The sequence below is a fragment of the Eurypyga helias genome, unplaced genomic scaffold (assembly GCF_000690775.1).
Source record: "Eurypyga helias isolate BGI_N326 unplaced genomic scaffold, ASM69077v1 scaffold16587, whole genome shotgun sequence".
NCBI classification, from domain to species: Eukaryota; Metazoa; Chordata; class Aves; order Eurypygiformes; family Eurypygidae; genus Eurypyga; species Eurypyga helias.
The window spans coordinates 1-21055 of NW_010259950.1; the positions used below are offsets into that span (position 1 = coordinate 1).

At 42.2% G+C, this 21055-nt stretch overlaps 1 protein-coding gene across 1 annotated transcript; it reads left to right on the forward strand.

Annotated features, from left to right (window-relative positions):
- Positions 1-1264: 1264 nt before the first annotated feature.
- LOC104504273 (regulator of G-protein signaling 6-like) lies at positions 1265-19321 on the forward strand (the record flags this gene model as incomplete). Its single annotated transcript, XM_010154847.1, has 10 exons — positions 1265-1329; positions 4642-4718; positions 7228-7309; positions 7836-7910; positions 9288-9386; positions 10476-10537; positions 14803-14913; positions 18097-18222; positions 18351-18466; positions 19262-19321. Coding segments are annotated over 10 exons (873 nt in total), but the record flags the coding sequence as incomplete, so codon positions are not given.
- Between the last annotated feature and the right edge of the window lie 1734 nt (positions 19322-21055).

The following is a 21055-nucleotide window of genomic DNA, read 5'->3' on the forward strand; positions in this document are numbered from 1 at the left end:
ATTCTATGATTCTATGATTCAAACTTGCTAATAGCAGGTCACTGGCTAGCATGAAGAAATACTTCATGAAGAAATACTTCATACAGACGACTGATTCTCATTTTATTTGGTGTGATAAATGGCTTACAGGTGAAACCGCTTTTGATATGTGTAAACATCAGTATACATGAACTGATCAGCTCTGGTTACCTTGCATAATATAGGCTCATCATGTGAAGGTTAGAATTATAGGAAGAGCATAGAATAGAATTACATGAGTAAGTGCTTTTTAAATATGTTTTAAATAGAAAAATAGGTTTCCAATGGAAAGTGTCTGTGAAGATGTCAGAAAATTGTATTTATCAGCAAACCAAAACCTCATGGTTTTCAAAGGAAAGCTGATTTTTTTTCAGAAATATTTATTAGAGTTTTATGTAGATGATGCTTTGTCTTCTGCCCTGCTCTGGTTTGGTGTGCTGCTGGACAATAAGTACCTGGCCCTGCAGCACAAGAGAGGGCGAAACACAAGGAAACTGTAAAATTCACATCTAGGTCCGTCCCAAAATGAGAGCAGTGGTCCTCTCTTACGTAGTTCGGACCTGACTGTATTATAATCAGGGTGTTTTGGGGACCTTGTGTTTCAGCCTGTAATGGAAATGGGGTAAGCTAGCAGGTCCAGCTGAGGCTTTCCCAGAGGCAGCCTGGGACTGGTTTGGTATCGTGACCCTCAGAATCCCACATCGCAGCACTTTCTGTGGTGTCTGCCTAGGGTGAAAAGTGAGAAGGCTTTTCTTAACCATTTGAAATGTGTAGAATAAGTGGATGGAGCATACGAAAAAATGCTGAAATCTTACCTTTAAGACCTGGCCTGTATTTTTGTTTTCAATATCCTGAATTATTTCTCTTTTTTTTAAAAAAAACCCAACAAAACAAAAGGGGAAAAGTGCAGGGCTGCTCACTTTGGTAGGCATATTTCCAAGGTGCTGAGGGGAACAGGTTGCTAATGCTTAATCTTTTACTAGCCCCAGAAGCAATTGTGCCTTTCTCAGATGTCTTGTTAGGTGCTGGCATCTACTCTCGGCACTCTTAAATGAGGTGTCCCAGATGTTTAAGACCTCTGAGATTACTAGTGGGTAATGTCAGCTGGGTATTCAGCCCTCTCATTTCTTGGTTCATGTTGCTTTCTGATGAGAATGAACAGTGCATGGACCGCTCTTTTTTTCTTTTTTTTTTTTTTTTCTAAGATCTAGTACTAATAATCGTCTGTAATTGTTTCTTCCTTTAGCCATCTATCTCTGCAAACGGACCATGCAGAACAAAGCAAGGCTGGAGCTGGCGGATTATGAAGCCGTAGGTACACTGCTGCTAGAGTTTAAGGCGGGGGGTGGGGGTGGGGGAGGAGCTTTGCTTGCTGATTGAATGCTGCCATTTTGTGCTTCGGGGTCAGCCTTCACTGCATATTTTCTTAGCTGTCAAAACTCTGCGAAGGTTGAGCTGGAGACATTACTCCGGGGAGACCTTATAGCCCCTTCCAGTACCTGAAGGGGCTACAAGGAAGCTGGGGGGGACGTTTTACAAGGGCCTGTAGTGACAGGACAAGGGGTAACGGGTTTAAATTGGAAGTGGGGAGATTTAGATTAGATATCGGGAAGAAATTCTTCACGGGGAGGTTGGTGAGGCACTGGAACAGGTTGCCCAGAGAAGCTGTGGATGCCCCATCCCTGGCAGTATTCAAGGCCAGGCTGGATGAGGCTTTGAGCAACCTGGTCTAGTGGAAGGTGTCCCTGCCCATGGCAGGGGGGTTGGAACTAGATGGTCTTTATGGTCCCTTCCAACCCAAACCAGTCTGATTCTTTGAACATCAGGAGCATGATCGGGGAATGTCCCTGGCTTTACAACATCTCCAATTAAAGCATCTTCTAGATAGCCAGCCCCACAAGATTGGGGCAAACTACACGGAAGTTTACCTTTGTTTCCTGTTGGCAGTTAACATGTCCTGGTTTATGTAGCAGATATTAACACACAGAAATGATGGATTTTGAGGTGCATTATTGGGCAATTAAATTATTGATGACCCATCTAGTTATGAAAGTTTTCAGATATTAGACTTGGACTGTTTTTAATATACCATATAAAAAACTATTACTCAAGCTTATTCAGGGCCTGTTTTCTGTTAGGAAATGATTATCCATAAAAATATCCACAACCTTGGTTTCAGGTTATGCAGGGTTTGGGAATGGGAAGATGGAGGCCAGTGGGGCGGGGCTGGTGTGAGTTTCTTGGAGTCCTAGCAGTGTAACGCACTGCTGACCAGCTGAACTTTCCTTTCTATTGTATTGATTTGTTTGTTTGTTTGTTCACTGGCTCAACAGAGTAACAGCTGAATTTCAAACGTGGAGTTTTTCAGTGGAGGGTTTGTTTACAAAGCTGGTTCTAGTGGACTACTGTGTTCATGTTTAATGATGACAAAAGCATTTTTATTGCCTATCTTGGAGGGTCCAAGAATGGAGTTTTTCTTTCTTCCTTACCTTCTTGCAGTTTGAGTCTTTTGTGCATGTCATATATATATTTGGTCCATTCAGTGAATAGCATGCAAAAATTGCCACTTATCCAGTCCACCCAGGAAATGCATCTGAGTTCCCATTCTAATCTTGAAGTACAGGCATAAAAGAAGGAATAAAATAATCTGCATGCACTTACACATCATTTTGCTGAGTTTTCTCTTCTGCATATTGTTGATTTCATTATTAAAACCATTAAAATTGCTCACAGCCAACCAATTAATGCTAAGTACTCTAAAGATCTATCTTAAAGCAACAAAAGGCTGTTCAGCAGCGCTCATACTCCCACACACATGCAGTGAGGCTATGGCTAAGTACTTTTGCACATCGTTGTCTACGGAGGGTAGCAATGCTCCAGTGATGGCAAATAATTAGATCTTGGCAGTCTCTCATTTTTCTTGTGAATATTGCATTGCACAATTAGATATTGCTTCTGCATTCAAACTTTGCTCTCTTAATTAGAGACAGTCAGATAAGAATGGCACCAACTCTTCCTAGTCATTATGGGAGCTGAAGCAGACCAGCAGTGGAGAAGTAAGCTAAGCACAAGTGAGAGAAACAGGCTTATAGAAGTGGGAAGGAGTCGTGTATGCTTAGTACACATTTTTGGAGATGTAGCATGAGACTGCTTCTCCGTAGCCATCAGCGCTGACCTGGAGTTTCCTAAGAAGAACGTCTACAAAGCATCTCAGTTAACATCTTTTCATTTTTAAGTTCTGCTTGCAGGATTCATAGACAGCCCACCCCCCTGCTCATTTATACTGGTAGAGCAGGGGTCCTGATGATATGATTAAGCTTGCATAATTGCATTCAATTTTGTTTATAGTTGGCCACATATAAGCATGATTCGTACGTTGCTTCAATTGATGATGTTTCATTGGCTTCAGCATATTTACTCCAGAGGGCACATGTGAACATAATTTAAAACAAAATTAAAAAAAAAAAAACCACCACACCCAAAACACACAAAAATTAGTTTTGCAGATAATTACAAGTAGTTCTTCCTTGTAGCCACAGTTAAGGAAATCATCACGGTTAAAAAAAAAATCATTTGCTTAACTGTTTTCCTCTGTGTATATGGACTGAAACTCTTACATGGACTTGGTGGTAACAGGGCCAAGTTTTATGCCTTGTGTTACACAAGAGTTTAAAGTAAATAATAGGAAGGGGTTTTTTTTCTATCACTGAAATGCAAGCACTTAAGCACTTCCTTGAAATAAAGGGAATAGGTATAAAAAGAACAGCAGTAGAACTAATGGTGTTCATTTTCAATGAAAATTTGAAACAGTTGAACCAGCTGTAATGAGGAAGAGTGTCAGATTAATGGTCTCGTAGGCCTCCTTATCAGGTTGAGTGTGGATATGTGACTGCGGGGTGCTGTTTGAGCCCGAAATTCTGGCCATGTCCTGAGTTTGACCTTGCGCTGTGATGAAGTCACCTCCACCTCCCAATGTTCAGATCACAACACTCTCTGTAATGGGTCTGGACCAGAACCCTGACTTCAGATGTAGAACAAGGCTGCATCTGGACCCAGTCTGTGCAGTTAGCCATGTTCATTGTTCAGACAAACAAGCCATTTCCTTTTATGAATCATCCTGGTAATCCTCAGCCTTCAGAGCTGTGCAGCTGTGTAATGCTCTCAGTGGTGACCAGGACTGAGCGAAGCAAGGGATGCTCAGGATTTGCACCTTAGCAGTAGAGAGCAGTAGGGGGAGGAAGGGAAAGTGGGGATGAGAGGGAAACATGCAGGTGGCAGCCATCTGCTATCAGAAATGAAAGTCATCAGCTTCACAAAGCTTCCCAGTGTTATCTTTTGGGAACAAGTCAATCATTATTTTCATAGCAGAACTCTGGCTGCCTTCATCACACTCCATTACTTCTCCCTGACAGGGCCCTCTTGGCTGCCACCCGAAAGGATGTGTTACAACCTTGCTTTGCCTGCGAGATAGTTCACCTGAAACAACCACTGACTTCCGTGTCTTGAGTTTTCCAGCTTAAAAAAAAAAGGAATAACATGAACGCCTGCGATGCTAACTGTGCTCTTCAGCAGTTCTTATAATTACAGGGATTAATTGTTCTTACTATTTTCGTCTTTTGTCAGGAAAACTTAGCAAGACTTCAGAGAGCATTTGCAAGAAAGTGGGAATTCATCTTCATGCAAGCTGAGGCCCAAGTGAAGTGAGTAATCCTGGAGCACTGAACTGCACCAGTATTCAGAGCTGTGAAGGGAAGGGGATTCTGCCAAGATAAAACTTCTCTGTCAAAGTCTTTACTGCGACTAAGCTCACAAAGTGTTGGTGAACACCTTTTTTTTTTTTTTTTAAATCACCAGCAGACTAGAAACAATAGAGATCCAGTTCTAAAGGTTTGTGCCAGAATCTGAAAGATGGATTTAATTATCTTTACTTGGAAATGTTGCTCAGGAGCTCCTGAGCCTGGATTCACCATGGGAGCTTGGACAATTCACGTGCCCATTCTGCTTCTACTCCTGTGCAGTATTTTTGGTTTGTATTAATGAAAAGAACAGACCTTTTTCGTTTGTCTGTGTTACTCTGTGCTTGTAAAGTATTTCTGAGTTTAAAAACACTGGCACTTAAAAGTTGATTGTAAGGGTGGTATTTACAAGCAGACTGGATTTGGTTTTCTCATTTATGCCAATCCCCAGTTGACTCCATTGTACCTCTACTCACTGCAGTCCAGCTTGTGCTACTAAATTACTGTGGAGGATTGAGTACTGCTTACATGAAACTTAACTCAGGTTTAGTATTTGGGTTTTTCCTATCCTCTGCTCATAATTGAAATCCACATTTTTTTCTCATCTTCCCTTGTGAAAACAGTTTGAAGCCTCTCAGTATTTTGAGCGCGGGTTCATTATTGCTACAAAATGGGTGTGGTCCAGAGTTTGTAGCCTAGTGTAGACTAGAGAACACTGGTATTGACACTCTGTACTACTAGGAGGAATTTGCAGCTTCAGCATTAGATGCTAAAAAGTTAAGGAGCATCATTTCTTAAGGGTGTGGCTGAGGTATCTGTCTCTCTCTTTGATTAACTCTTTGGAATTTTGATTAATTCTTTGCTTAATAACATTGTAATTATGCACTATTTAAGTAAATGGTAATTATCCTTTAATTTACAAGGTAATGAAGGGATTTTTTTTCCAACCAGAATACCAGTCTTCTGTTTGAAAGATGAAATTAGAAGTTAAGATAGCAATTGTAATTTCAGTTGCTTAAAGTCTTATTGCCAAGTTTATAAAAGAAAAAACTGAGTCAAAACAAAATTCTGCATTTGGTCCACAGCAAAAAATTATTACCTAAGAAAGAAATGGGAACATTAGATTCTTGACGCAACCGCTGTTGCTTATTCATCTTTTTCTGTTCAGTTTTCTTTGAGATGTAGGCATGGGCTGGCCACTGTCTGCTTTTTTCCTGGGCTAGTTTCAGCTTCTTGATTTCTAGTTCATGTGATGGTTCAGTCTTCAGGTTTCTGAATGGCATTGCCAGAATTCACAGACCTGAATTAAGTAAAAAGGCGGGGGGGTGGGGGGGAAGAAAAACCAACAACCAACACCAAAATACCTGAAAGCATTCTTCCTGCTTATCATGTTCTGCTCTGCCTTCCATGTCTTCATTTGCACGCAGGATATCCGTTGCTGTAACTACACTGCTCAAAAACTGCAGCCACAGAGTGTTGTGTCTTCATGGTTAAAAATGTGAAATACTGAGTTATCAGTAAGTTTGGGGATATGAACCTCAGTTCAGCACAAAGCACCCATGAAGACAATTCATGAAGCCTCTAAAGAGTCCGTCCAGTTCGTGTGTGATTTAAGCTTAGCCGAAGACTTCGCCTTCTCCTTTGGCTGGGCACAAAGGGCTCACTCAGAAAGAGAAGTTTTGGGCTGGGTGTCTGCGTTGGCTCCAGAGCACAGTACAGTGACCGCAATCTGGCGGCTGCGGGGACAGAGCTGGTTTCTCGTCTCAGACTTGCAGGGAGGATATTCAGAGAGTAATACTGAACTGTGGGGGGAGGCAGGCTTGTTGTGGGGAGGCGTGTTCAGAAACTTCAGTTTCAGTCCCCTGTTTCCCAGTCCCTTTTCTAGCACAGATTTAGCCGAGGATCACTGCCCATCCAAAAGAAAAAACAGAAGGGGGTGGACCTGATGGTCAGAAATCCCCACTGGTGTGGCAGTGTCTGGGATAGCTGTCCCTTGGCAATCCGTGGTCATGCCAGCGGTGCTGTTGGGGCACCGCATGCAGTGGGGCCTCCCGATGTGGACCTGTGTCCAGCACTGGCCGAGAGCTTCACCTGGATTAAAGAGGTCCTGGTAGGTCTTCTGACAAAGCTAAAGAGGGATTTCCCCAGCCTGCCAAATCAGGGTCTGGGAACAGAGTATTGGAAAAGGTTGTTTTCCTCGCCAGATAAAGAAACAGATGTTAAAGTAAATTTTCCACCTTAACAGAAAAATCTCTTTGACACATATTGGAGTAAACATGGGCGTTGTTTTGTTCATGGCACATGGCCTGGCAAGCAGGAGTGTGACATTGCTGTACAAAAAAAGTGGATTTCTGATTTTTCTGATTTTTTTTCTTTTATCGTGGGGTTAAAAACCCTAGCTAGGAGCTGTAACAAAGAAGAAAGCATTACTTGTACCTTGACTCATATATTCATGCTTTTTTTTTTTTTCCAGAATTGACAGAAAAAAGGATAAAACAGAAAGAAAGATTTTGGACAGTCAAGAAAGAGCATTCTGGGATGTGCACAGGCCTGTGGTAACGCTCTTTTTGAATCATGAGACTTTCCAGGTTGTGACAGAAAAGGCTTACTACTAGTAAACACTGTGCCATGTATTGCATAAAGGCTTTGCCTTTAAAGTCACCACGTGGATTTTCCTCGCGGTTCAAAACATGCTAAGTGTCTACAAGATTGTTTTAGACATTCTAGGCTTGTGCGTGCATGGAATTATTGATTTGGAAATACATGACAAATGTGAAGTTTTGAAGATTATATATCGTGTGTACGAAAGAAAAGCAGCTTACCTAGTTTGGCTCAGACTTCCTAGAAAAAAGCTCCCCTCTTAGCTGAGATATTTCCTTTTGGTGCCAAAGTTATGAGTAAATGGATTAGTTGCTGAGATGCCAAGTTTGGGTATATGCAGCCTCTTGTTTAGCGAGAGTAATTTATGGGGCACAAACTTCAGGAAAGAATTTTGGAAAAGATCTAATTGTATATTTTAGAAAGGTAAGGTAGCTTGTGGATTGTAAACAGAGGAGTAATACAGTTACCATCTCTTTTCAGCCGGGCTGTGTGAACACCACAGAAATGGACATTAGAAAGTGTCGTCGTATGAAAAACCCTCAGAAGGTGAAAAAGGTCCGTTTCAGTTTCTGGTTTTGGGTTGGGATTTGGGTGGGTTTTGTTGTTTTTAATGCAAATCGCACTTGACACCTACAGTACATCAGACTCACCCAAAAGGTACCAAAAAAAATATTTGCAAATATCACTTCCTTTTTCTTCTAATTGTTGAATTTACTATTCCTGTTTTACGAGCAGAGCAGTGCAGACTGGGTGATGGGTGGAGCTGAGAAGGGCATGAAGAAGCTCTGTTTCTCAGATATCTGCTGGCTCTGCACTCCCATAAAATTAAAACCAGCTGGCAAAGTGCCTAGGACCCATTTTCAGAAATTATTTGGGCACACATTTTTTTGTAGCTATTTACCTGCCATAATAATTTCAATAGCTGGATCCATGATCATTAGCATCTTGGGTGTCCTTGGCTTCCAGGAGTTTCGGCTCTTCTGTGTCTATAGAATCAAAGAACCATTTAGATTGCAAAAGACCCTAAAGATCATCAGTCCAACAGGTTAACCTAATACTGCCAAGTCCACCACTAAAACATGTCCCTAAGCACCACATCTACATGTCTTTTAAACACCTTTAAGGATGATGACTCAACCACTTCCCTGGTCAGTCTCTTCCAGTGCTTGATAATCCTTTCAGTGAAGAAATTTTTCCCAATATGCAATCTAAACCTCCCCTGGTGCAACTTGAGGCCATTTCCTCTTGTCCTGTCACTTGTTACCTGTTTTGGAGGTGACACCAGACTCCTGAACTTCCATTGGTAGTTAATTTGCAGCAGAGCTGTTCACATGTCTCTTACTAATGTTTAAGAATGTAAAATAAAAAGCAAAAGATGGAAGGGTAGTTGATGCTACTTTCAGTGCAAGTCTGTCCTAAATATGAATGGTTACAGGTTGCTGGGTTTTGTTTAGAAAAGTTCATGTGAACTTGACCCACTGACACCTGTTTAAGCTCTTTCTTCAGTGTGTACTTTTACAACAAGAACTTAAACCAAGTGAAAGAAAATGGTACAGGGTTGGGTTCTAGTGTTTTCTTTCTCTGCTCGGTTCACCACAACGACCACTCCCAGTGTTCATCCTGCAAGTGTTTGCACACAGCCTTCAGAGCTCTTGAAAATTATCAGCTGCATTTAAACATCTAAGATAAACCCTTTTTAGCATTTAAAATAAACCCTTTTCTTACATGCCTGCAGACCTTCCAAGTGCAAGCGTCTGCAAGCACAGTCTGATCTGTAAATTTTGCTCCGGGCTGAATGATTATTGACCTGTGTGGATATAAACAGTAGGAAATTGCTGGCTCGTTACCTTACTGCTTTGCATACTGCACGTTTCCTCATCGCGTAACAGAGAAAAAGTCTTAATCTCTTCTGTTTGTTTATTGGTTCCTCAGTCAGTATATGGGGTTACAGAGGAGTCTCAGCCCCAAAGCCCTGTACACATGCCCTCCCAACCTGTACGCAAAACTACAAAAGAGGATTTCCGGAAACAAGTAAGTAGGTGGATACATGGCAGCTCTTCTAAGAACTGTTAGATGCTAAAGAAAAGAGCATATAAAGTTAATGAGATATCAGCAAAACCAACTGTATGCTTTACCTGTCCTTGATCCTCACATACTTCATGTAAAGTAGTGAGTATTTAAAGATATGTGTGTGTATATACACACATTTATTGAGCAGTGCAGTTGTATGATCGTATGTATTATGTGTAGTACTGACCTTTGAATCTAGTATTATTCTGTCTGTGGGCGAGCAGACAGATTAATTTCCAGTTCACTGAGGATGTCTAAAAAGTGGGCAGTGACAAAAGCTAGGGAAGAAGCCAGCATACTGGGGCACAGGCAGGGGATGAGCGGTGAGGAAAGGCATCGTTCTGTGCATAACTATTAGACTGTATAGTTAGAACTTTTAGGGAACTGGGAAAAAGTAATTTGCACAATACTCCAAGCAATGGCCAGCCAGCTTGAATATCCTTGCCCTGGCACAGGGAGCTCTCCCTTGAAATTACTTTCCTGCACCAAGCAGCATTCACTGAAGTACCAGTAGGGATTACGAGGTAGGTGTTTTAGTAAAGGCAGCTTCAAACATGTTTCTTAGGCAGCCAGTTCTAGGGTGGTCTTCTGAAGTAAACCTGAACACTGAATTTCTTGAGCTTTTTCCATCATAGGTAACATAGGTTGCAGATTACTGGGAAGAACTAGTTCACAGCAGAGTGGAAATGTGCTGTAAAACCGTTGTTGGTCTTGTGATGCTGGTCAGCTGGAGAAGTGGAAGAGAGGAGTGTGGTGTAAAAAGGGGATCATATTGCACCCTGAACAGTCTAGGAACCTCAGCCCCAAATATGTGCCTCTCCTATTTTTAATTATGTCTTCTGAAGCTTCCCCTGGGACTTTGCCATAGGAAGTGGAGACTCCTTTTGGAAGCAGTTAAGAAGCTGGTTCTGATACCTAGGGAAGGGTCTCATTTCCTTCTGAATTACTTTCAAGCTGTTTGGAAAGAGAAATCAATAGTGTGTTGGGATATGATCAATGCATGCTGTAGAGCTCCTGGATTGTTAATGGCCTTGTCATCTCTCTCCTCAGATAACTTTCCTGAACGTGCAGATAGAGAGACACTGTTTAAAGATGTCCAAAGTAGCAGAAAGGTGAGTGTCGCCATTTGCATGGTTTCCCATTCTTTCCTCATCTCCAGAAACAGAGAGCGGTCAGGAACACAGAAAGGCTGGGCCCCTTTCTGTGCATCAATCCTTCCCCCTCCTAGACCGGCCATGCTGCCTGTCTGCTGACCACCAACATTTGTGGCCTCACTCACTCATTTGTAGCCACTGAGAAAAAGTAGGTGAAAAATGACGATGCTGTCGTACTGTAAGAGCAAACGAAATACTATTCGCAAAAGAAAGAACCCTTGCAGTACTTTTATGTCCCACCCAAGTTTATTTACGGAAAAGTCATTCCTGTTTCAGTTTGAAAATACCCTTTTATCTTTTGTTGGTGAACTCTCAGTGCTCATCTCTTGTTATCCTGGCACAGCTCTGGGGAAGGAGCTGCATTTGCATCTTGTTGCACGTCATGCTTATGACTCTGTTTATATTGGGGTCTCAGGGCCAATTTCTGCTCCCAATTATATATATTAAATTCTCTGGGAAGTGCTGTGGTTGTACTTGGACTACTCAAGGTAATGTTTTAAGAGTTGGGTTTCTCATAGAGGCAAATCAAGGCAGAATTTGACTTGTAGAATATTTAATTGTGGTAGGATAATGTGAGCAGGTAAAGAAAAGGCTCAAATTTAATTGGGAATGACAGCTCCTTTATTTAGGTACTTGTAAGTTACGCACGTTTCCAGAGGAATCGATGCAGGAAATGTAGGGATCAGCGTTGTCTTCATAACATCACTTCTAGAGCAAAACTGTATTGAATATGAGGGACACGATAAGGACTGGTGCCTTGTACAGAAATAACAGAGGAACTTTTATTTCAGCAAATTAAAGAGAGATTACCCTATGAAATGTGCTTTGCATTGCCTGCACCTGTAATTAGCATGTGTGTGCTAAATTAGGCAAATTAAATGGCGAGAGCCACAAAGTAAGTTCCTATTGGCTTATAAAGTTTTACAATTAAAATGAAAATTTATCCAATTAAAAAAAAAAATATGCAGAGGCTCCCTGAAATCCTGCATACACTATATTGTACGATTGAAATTAGTACATTGATATTTATGTTTTGTGCTTTCTGATTCTTTTTTATTAAGAAAACACGTTTGTGCTTTACCAAAAAAAAAAGTCATTTTGTACTGAATTTACTTACGATGACTGTAGTATACTGTGACAGTAATAATTTCCAGGCTCGTAATTTACAAGCAAGCAGATTGGTTTTGGTTGAATTTTTTTCTAGGTAGGTATTTATTCATTAAATGGTTTCAGTAAAACTCATTCACTTGTGAACATCAAATCCTGTCCATATAACACACCTGTTGTTCAAATTCATAAGGAGCTACTGACATTATAAACGGATATTGGCAGTGCCAAAAAAAAAAAAAAATTATTGGTTTTCAGTGAAACTGGACAAAAAATTTTCCTGGATTTAAAGGGCTTTGGGCTTTTTTTATTGGTCCTAAATTGGATAAGAAAATGTTGCTATCAAAACCTGTGCAAATTGCTAATCAAGAAAAAAATAAATAAAATGAGGACAATCAAAAAGTTCTTTACTCCTGATTGGAAAGTTTAATTTTGAAATTATAAAGAACGAAAATCACGGTTGTGATATTATATCTTGTGAAGAAGTGTTTGGTTACGTGGTGACCTTGCGTGGCAGCGTTGCTGGAGGGTCTGAGGGCTGGGTGCAGAGAGTGGTGGGGAATGGAGGTTGGATGTGGAGGGTAACAGAGCAGGTGGGAGGCAAGTAAAGGGACTGATGAGTCCAGTGGCTTGGCAGGGTTGGTGAGGAGGAATGAATATGGATGACCTGAGTTGAATGATTGCCTGAAATAAAAACCTGTGTAGCCTGAAAGCCCGATGTAAAATGCTGGATGTGCATGCCAGGAGCAAATCTGCTGCATAAGGAGGTGCTGGTATTAGCAAGTCACTTTTCAGACTGGACCCTTTTTTTGGGCCTAGTTTAAGTGAATCACTAATCAGTGTGGCAGATCAGGGTGCTGGAGACAACTTCTCGGCACGCTCTTTTCAACAGCCTAGCCTGACACTGGCACCACCTGCCATTGCATGGTATTCTATGGGATAGCCCCCATCCAGCAGAGGGAGGAATGGAAAGGCTCTCAAAAGATTATTCCCAGCGCCCATGAATTAAATGCCCACCGATTTGTTTCATGATACTCCTTCCCCTTCCTGGAGTAGATCTGCACCAACAATGGGAGAAGGCATCCTTCAGCTGCTCCAGGCAGCTTGGAAATGATTTTCTCCTCCTCTCTCCTCATCCTTTCTCCCTACTCGGGACCTGCACACTGTCAGGTTTAGGATTTGGCAATGAGATTTGAGAACTATTGAGCAAAGCTATCAATATATTCTACCGACTGTTTTCCCTGACTGCATCATGTAGTGTTGGTGCAATCCCAGTACATGTGGCATCACAGAAATGGCTGGGGCAAACCTGAGCGTCTTCCTAGCAGAAGCAATTTTGGCTCCCTAGATGAAAATGTGTCACAAATCTGTGTTATTCACTCAGCTTCCCAAAGTTTTTGTGAAGGCTCAACAGGGCCCCTGGGTTGCAAAACTGATGGGCTATCAAGGCAAACTCTGCACCCTTCAGTGAGGTCTTCCCACCACCTCTTCTACCAGAATTCAGTTGCATCAGCTGAAGGGTCGAAAGCCCAGTTTCACATTTTGGCAGAAATGCTGTCCCTTAGGAGTCTCCTGCCTGTAGCCTCCTTTAGACAGTAAGGGAACAATTCCATGGCTGTCATTATACTGAATCAGCAAAATGCGTTTAGCAATTCCCCCTTGTTTCATTTAGTTTATTTTTTCCCCTTTTCTTCTAGTACTTTTACTCATGTCTCTGATGCCTTCTTATTATTTTATTAGGAGCAATTCAAGTTTCACAGCAGATATCTCGTGATTGATCCTCTTTGTTGGGTTCTTTTAACCAACCCTCTCTCTCATTGATGTCTCTGGGATTGCTGCTGCTCTCTGAAATTGGACGCTGCTCCCTCCTCCAACCCTTGACCCACAGCAGTCATGAAATGTAATTAATGAAATGAGATGAGACAGCCCCGAGTGCCCTGAGGGGCAATGGGAACCTGCTGTGGTTACAAAAGTGTGTGATTTTAATGCCTCATGATAAGAGCTAGGACAAACAAAAAGAAATAATTACCGTAGAGCAGGTCAGGGAAATTTTCTGCCTTTTGTGACCCTTTGTTTCACAGGGTCTTTTCATTCTCCTGCCTTTTTGAGGTGTGGAAGACCAGAGGTAAAGTTTAGCATGGACAATCACAGTGCAAGCAGATTAGTTGTTCAGTATGATGAGGCTCAATTAACATAGTTAATTAGTTGGCAGACCTAGGCAAAAAAATTATGAAGTGCCTTAGAGTATTTCCAATACAGCTGAGGAGAAATTTCTTTTGATTTGCTTCATGTATGCTATCTTTCTTTTGTAAAAATGCGCCTCTAGCCCCAACCCCAGTGGAATTCCTGAATCAGTTATGCAAGCAGACACAGTCCTTTTCCCAGCAAGCTCTTTGAATCTCATTCTGGTGAGGATTAGAGACTGTATGTCTTCTCTGACTCGTCATGAAACAAACCAGTATAAAGGCCAGGTGTTTTTCCAACATGCGTATCATTTACCACATTCTAAGTTAATTATTATAAACTATGGTTGAAGTATTTTACAATAGTGCCGTTAGACTATATGGTACACCAGCATAACAAAAAAAATTATCTATAGCCTGAAGCTTTGATGCTCAGGACTGTGATCCTCCAAAGATTTAGGTATATTCTTAGCTCCAGCACATGACCCTATTTAGATGAGTTACTCCTAATGAATAGAGTTAAGCGGGTGCAAAAGTCTGCGAAAACCAAAGGGGCGAGAGGCAATACCAACGTGCAACAAATCAGGAGGAGGGCATGCGCTTCACAGGGATCCCCTGGCTCTCTGGGGGAAGTCCAACCACAGCAATCCAGTTGTTGCCTCATCGGGCTTTTTGTGTGAGCATCTTGACAGCAGATGAGCTTGTGGAGAATACTGCAATGAGCTGGTGGGTGTTTGCAGAGACATCCTTGTGTGCACGATCCCTGCAAAAATGGCCTCCTGTGGTGGCTGAGGAACTGACAAATGCACTTAAAAATAAAGAGAGAGACACACAAAAAAAAAAAAAAGGAAGGAAAAAGAAAGACTGTACCTCTGGCATGGGACTGAGCATCCTGGCCCTGATTCTTTTTTTTTTCCTCCTTATACCTGTCAGTTTAATAGCCTACACGGAGCAGTATGTGGAATATGACCCCTTTATAACTCCTGCCGAGCCTTCCAATCCCTGGATAAGTGATGATGTGGCATTGTGGGACATCGAAATGAGGTAAGAATTGGTAGCTTTACGTAATGTTGGAGTTGTCTTGACATTGGGTTTCTATGGTCTTCCCACTGCCCTGTTTGGCTAGGAAGCGGGACATCTATAACTTTACAAGGTACAAGTACATAGCTAAAATTTAAACAGGAGCTTATGCTTTATCATGACTTCTGTGAATTATGCAGCCCATCCACTTCCATATGACTTGATGTGTGGTACTCTGGAAGTCAGGTAACGATATTCTTATGCCTGTCAAGGACATGCACAGACTCAGGTCTAAGAGTCCACAGATACAGGATACTGCAATGAGATACTTGTTCCAGCATGTCTCCTTTGGCCTTTGAGAGCCTGCTCCCGAGCTGCAGTGCTCCAGCCATACTCGTGTCCCAGGATCCCATGGAAGATGGCACTGGCAGAATAGGATGGATCATAGGGCAGTGGCCGTTCCTGCTGTGCAGACGTGGATTTGGCACAGGAGCCGAGAGGAGTGCAGCGCGCTCTGTGTGAGACTTGGCAGGTCACAATTATAACAAATTGACAAAGTGAGAGAACAAGATGGCTTGTCTCCATTATGGTGTGTAACGGGTAAAAAGGAGGGCTTCCCATGCCTTGCATCTCAGAGAGCTTCTCCAAAATACCAAGCACAGCACTTCAATTTAGATCATCTTTTGCCTACGTAATGGTGGTGCAAGGGCAATTTGGCCAGTGTCTGAATCTCTTCCTGTCACACACTATCCACAGCCCTCGCAGGTTTGAATTGTCCTGCCTGCCTCTACACCTAGCAGCTCTCACAGCAGGTTTGAATGTGATCACCATGCCATGTATTCATCTTTGCTACTCACTCACGTGCTGTGGCCAACTACAGCAAGTGCTCAGCAGCTTCTCCTGGTGTTCAGCACCAAATCTGAACTGGGAGTTCACTTTAGCAAATCTTTGAAAGAGAATGCCAAATCTAATCCTGTCTGGTTTTGAATAATAATGTAACGTTTAAGATGCTGCCAGCCGAAGAAAGCCAATTCACAATGAATCAGTGTTCCAGGAAAAGGGAAAGTTATTTCCCTCTTTAAAACCCATGTGGTCTGGGATGTAACAGATGTTTGCACCTGCTTCTCTGGTAGTCACAAAAATCCGTTAGTTCCCTAATTTCCACCCCTCTTCACATACTTTCAAATTTTTGGATTTCCTTTTTTTAGTCAGTTTCTCTGGTTTTCTCCATCCTCCTAGCAGGGCTAGAAACAGATGGAGGCCATGCAAAATACTTCTGTGGAGGAACCCTCACCCAGAAGGTAATCTAGGCATCCATAATTTCTGCATCTGTTGAGGTAGCTGCAAATCCCAGAAAAGATGTCTGCGTCCCTGAAGAATACAATTAACATGATGTCACGGCCTTTGTAGGAATTTAAAATAAATTCTTGGCTTCTGCTGTGATTTCAGTTATGGAAGGTGATTCTCGTGCTGATGAAAAAGAGGAAGTTGTATTGTTGGGAGATGGAAGAACAAACAGCTCTGTATTTCCATTTTATTCTCTATTGTAAGAGAACTCACTGCATCTGCATCTAGTTGTAACTTGCATGAATAATTAAACAATCCCCAAGAGCTGTAGTAGCCCTTGTTTTGCCTGCAAAGTTGTTTCCTCAGTTAGGAGAGCAGAGCCCTCGCTCAGGAAAACAAAGAGCCTCTCACTCCCAACGGTAAGGCCGGCTGCTGAGTATGGACAGCCCTGTGTCGCTGCAGTTCATCCTGCCTGACACTCGGGAAACGCCACAGAAAGCCTTCAATTCTAGGCAGCACTTGGGCCTTTTTGTTCATGCTAGAACACGCAGCAGCAAGAAGAACAGCTACAGACCTCTGGATTCAGCAGGCCGTTCCTCAATCTTAGCTCATGGGTAGCTCTGCACAAACACGACTTTCCCATCCCCGTGTCCGGGCTGGCTCACTGAACAGGTAGGCTGGCATCTGCTCCCTCGTCCGCAGCGCTGTTGGTTCCTGGGCAGCGAGCACAGGAGGAGCCATCCCAACTGCTCTGCGCTCCGAGTGAGGACATGCCCATCAATTTCACTTACTCTTTACACAAGGAGGAAATCAGAATGGGCATTTTATTTACCCCTTTGGCTTATTTGTCTTCAGCACAGATCGCCACTGTCCCCTAGGGCTCCGGGATTAAGAATCACTGCAGACATGACGAGACATGTAGTTTAATAGATATGTACTGTTAACAATGGCTCTGCTGTCACAAATGTGAGCAGCTGAGCTGTATTTTAATGGTTGTCTCATAGTATGACGCCATCACACCAGAAGCTTTCAAACACTTTGTGAGCCCAGATTACGCTCTGATGCGGACTGTCTTGTAGGATCCCCATTGTGATTCCCAGGCCCTGCCTCTCCCCATAGGCATCTCCGCAACATGTCTGGCAATTCAAACAACAGCTTATGTAAGTGGGATTGTATTAAGAAATAATTTAGGAGAAAAGTCGTTAGTGATTTTGGGTGCCTCTGCATCGCAGTGTCCCAGCTGAGACACAAAATAAGAGTCTGATTATCGTGGAGGGGAGGAGGGAGATGCTTTTCAGTCTTCCAAGACTTAGGCATCCAAAAATCAGAGGCACTGAAAAAGGAAAGACCATAAACCAGTAATCATTTTTAGAAAACTCGTCTGCACTGCTTCTTAGTGAAAATGCTTTTTTAATGCAAATGTGGAGCTGAAAATCTGAAGCCAGTTCCAAGTGACCAGCCAGCACTGTGTGAGACACAAGGAGATGCTCTGGAGCTCACTAGCAGCCCAGGGAACACTGCTGGCAAATTTATGCCTTGACATGTAAGAAATTCCCAAGGTACATTTGAGGAGATACATAAGAAGTGTATAATGCATAATCATTCAAATATGGTATGCTGTTCTTTACATGAAACCTGCCAGAAATTATTCTGAAAATCATATCATTCACTCTCTCATTTTGTCATGTATGTAGCACCCAGACAGCACAGTTGGTTTAATGATGACCCTGGTCTTTATAACTTCTTATTGTATGTTATTTTCTAGCCTGTAGTTCTGCAAAAATCTTGAGTAAAGAAACACCATATCCCTGTCTGATAATCTTCCTCCCTTTGCTGCTTAGCAGGAACAGCAGCAGCTGCTCAGACAGCAGGCAGAAATGCACATTCCATCTGGTTTTTTTCCCTTCTCTCTCCAAACAGCAAAGAACCTAGTCAGCAGCGTGTGAAAAGATGGGGTTTCTCCATGGATGAGGTGCTGAAGGACCCAGTAGGACGAGACCAGTTCCTTCGTTTCCTGGAATCGGAATTCAGCTCAGAAAACCTCAGGTGAAAACTTTTTTGACTTGAACTAAAATGAATGGGGCTAATTGTGCTGATTTGCATAGGTGAAATGCAGTGCTTGGTCTGTCTTGAACTGCTAAAAACACTCATTAGTATAAAGTTGAGAATGGCAGGATTTGGCCCATAGCACTGCTTCGGAGGCCTGTACTAGAGCTATGTAAGAAATCTCAGCAACAGTATTTAGCAGAGCCAGCATTGCCAAGTATCGTATGCGAAGGCTTGCAAAGTTGTAAGAATGTGATGAGGCACCACATACATTAAGCCCCCTTAACAATGTAGAGGATTTACATCTGTATTTGCGTTAGGGGTCGTGTGAGGGAAACATAATATGGTGATGGTATCATAGAATAATTTAGGTTGGAAAATACTCTTAAGGTCTGCAAGTCCAGCCATGATCATTTGGCTAAAATCTATTGCAGTACTGGTACTCACCAAATCAGGTTTGCAATAGCTACTTGTAATTCCAGCACTTCCTAACTATACAAGAGCTTGACCCACACCTTAATAGCGCTATTTTTGTGTGACGGTTCTGAGTGCCCAGCTTACCACATCGTGAAGACAACAGAACTTCTATCATGAAACATGATGTAGACACCCTACATCAGATTTAGAGTCTGTATATCCATTGTGCACAATTCTGCTACTTCGACTGCAGAAGGAAAAGGCAGCAGTAATAAGTCGCCATTTTTTGGCAAACCAACACTAGATGAAGACAAAACCTCTAGCAAAGATCCAGCCCCTTCTGCCTTGTCTGTAACACTGTTTTAAGTGCATTAGGATTCATTAGTCACCCTGCATACCCCAGAACTAATGTGTTAAGCCATTCTCCCTTTTTGATATCATATCTTCTCACACTGACAGAAAGAGAGAGGTTTAGCTAGATACTCCATAGACCCTAAGCTAAACCCACAGCCCTGCCTACATAGCAAGGATCTGAGTCCCTTGCTTGTCCTAACATTAATCAGGCTATAGCCACAGGCTTTATCATCATTGTCTTGAATCTTAATTCTGATTCTAACCCTAGCCCTGAAGTTCATCTTAGGGAAGGCAACTTTCCTGCTGTGGAAAGTTGAAGAAGAGCTAGGTGAGGTCCGTGGAAGAGCTAGTTAGGTGTTTTATCTGGCGTATGCAACCAAACCACAACACGTCCCATAACAACAGAAGCAAATATACTGCAATGAGCGGTGAGAAATTGGGGGTGTGGCTGCCCTAGGTATCCAGTAAAACCCACTTATTTACACATCTGAGTTACATTGCACATGCTTCATTGTGGTGCTCTGGTGCTGTCTCAGCACATGGATGGGTGTGGGGACCAGTTCACGAGCTTTCTTTGGGGGCAGCCCTGTTCCAGTTGTCAGGTACAGCTAGAGAACAAGCAGTTTCACTGGCAAAACTGTGCCTGCTCCAAGGGATGAGGAAATCGGCTGTCAACTGAGCATGCAGTCCGCTGGGGTTTGTGCCTTTGCTGGTAGTGAGCGGGTTTGATGTTGTTCTCACTTTACACCAGTTAAACACTTGATTGCACAGCCTTTAAGTTTGTGTTTTGTTCCTTTTTTTTCACTTAGAAAATCAAATACGTTACTAAATCATGTGAACAACATCCATTTCAGTGCAGTCTGCTAGCCTGAGAGATCTGAAAGGGAAATTCCCCAGAAAGTGACTTTAAACGACATTGTAACTGACCATCATATTTATCATATTTTCCTGTCTGAGGGGAAATACAGAAAGCATTCTTGCAGCAAAACAGTGAAAAATCAATGAACCTTTATGTTTGTCATTTTTTTAAAACGTGAAAGTTACTGATAAGATGAATGGGGAGTGTTACTAAATTACATAAATGAGCTTGACAATTCATCACTGAACATGTACTGAACTTGTACATGCTTACTGCGCTTAGTACAGCGGTGCTTATTTGCAAATAAATTGCAATGACAAAGTGCAAAATTAATACACTGTGTTGAAATATCCCTCAAATGTTTTTTTTTCTTAAATATATCTGGTGTTGCACTAATGAAATCCAGCAGGTTTTATGAATAGAGGGTGTCCCTCACGTTCACCCTACGCAAACAAATGGAGAAAGTTTCACTATTATAAAGCAAGCACGTACCTTCCTCGGTCAGTCAGAGCTGCTTCTCCTGCTGACATGCGTTCTCTGTGGTTTTGAGATGTCTTGTAGGAAAGGGAGGCTGCAAATCAGGATAGAGAGGTTAAATCCCACATCCTTTTTGGAAGATAGTGGTATCATTATAGTTAATATGGTAACATTGCTATCATTCTTATGGTATCCTTATCATTGTATCAGCCTATGTGGTGTCATTATTTGATATTGAATCACTATTAGCAAGCTTGCCTAAAGCTTTAAATAACAGCAGGACATAAAGGCAGAAGCATTAATGAAGAAAACTGGAATAGGATGGGTTGTTAACAATGGTGCTGGAGAGCAGAAGGTGGCTCTCAGGTTCAGGTGTGGCAGAGAAATCTCCTGAATTCTCATTAGGAGTGTGTGGCAGAAGGGAAAGCAACTGCTGGATGTTTAAACATAAAAACAAAATTTAAATTACACCCAACAGCAAGGTTTGGATTGGTCTCACCTAAGTCAGCAGCTTGGAAGCATATGCTTTCTTCTGTATCATCCAGGCTCCCTTTAGAGGGAGAGAAGAAAGCCTGTAGAGGAGTCAGTGAATCACCAGGCAAGGATTTGTTTCAGCTTTAAGTGGAAGCAAAACTTAAAGAACCTAACTTATGCTGTATAGCACCTGTCCTTCTCCACCATCTGTAAGCCTGGAGAGACAGATTCGAATGACAATGTCTGCATATG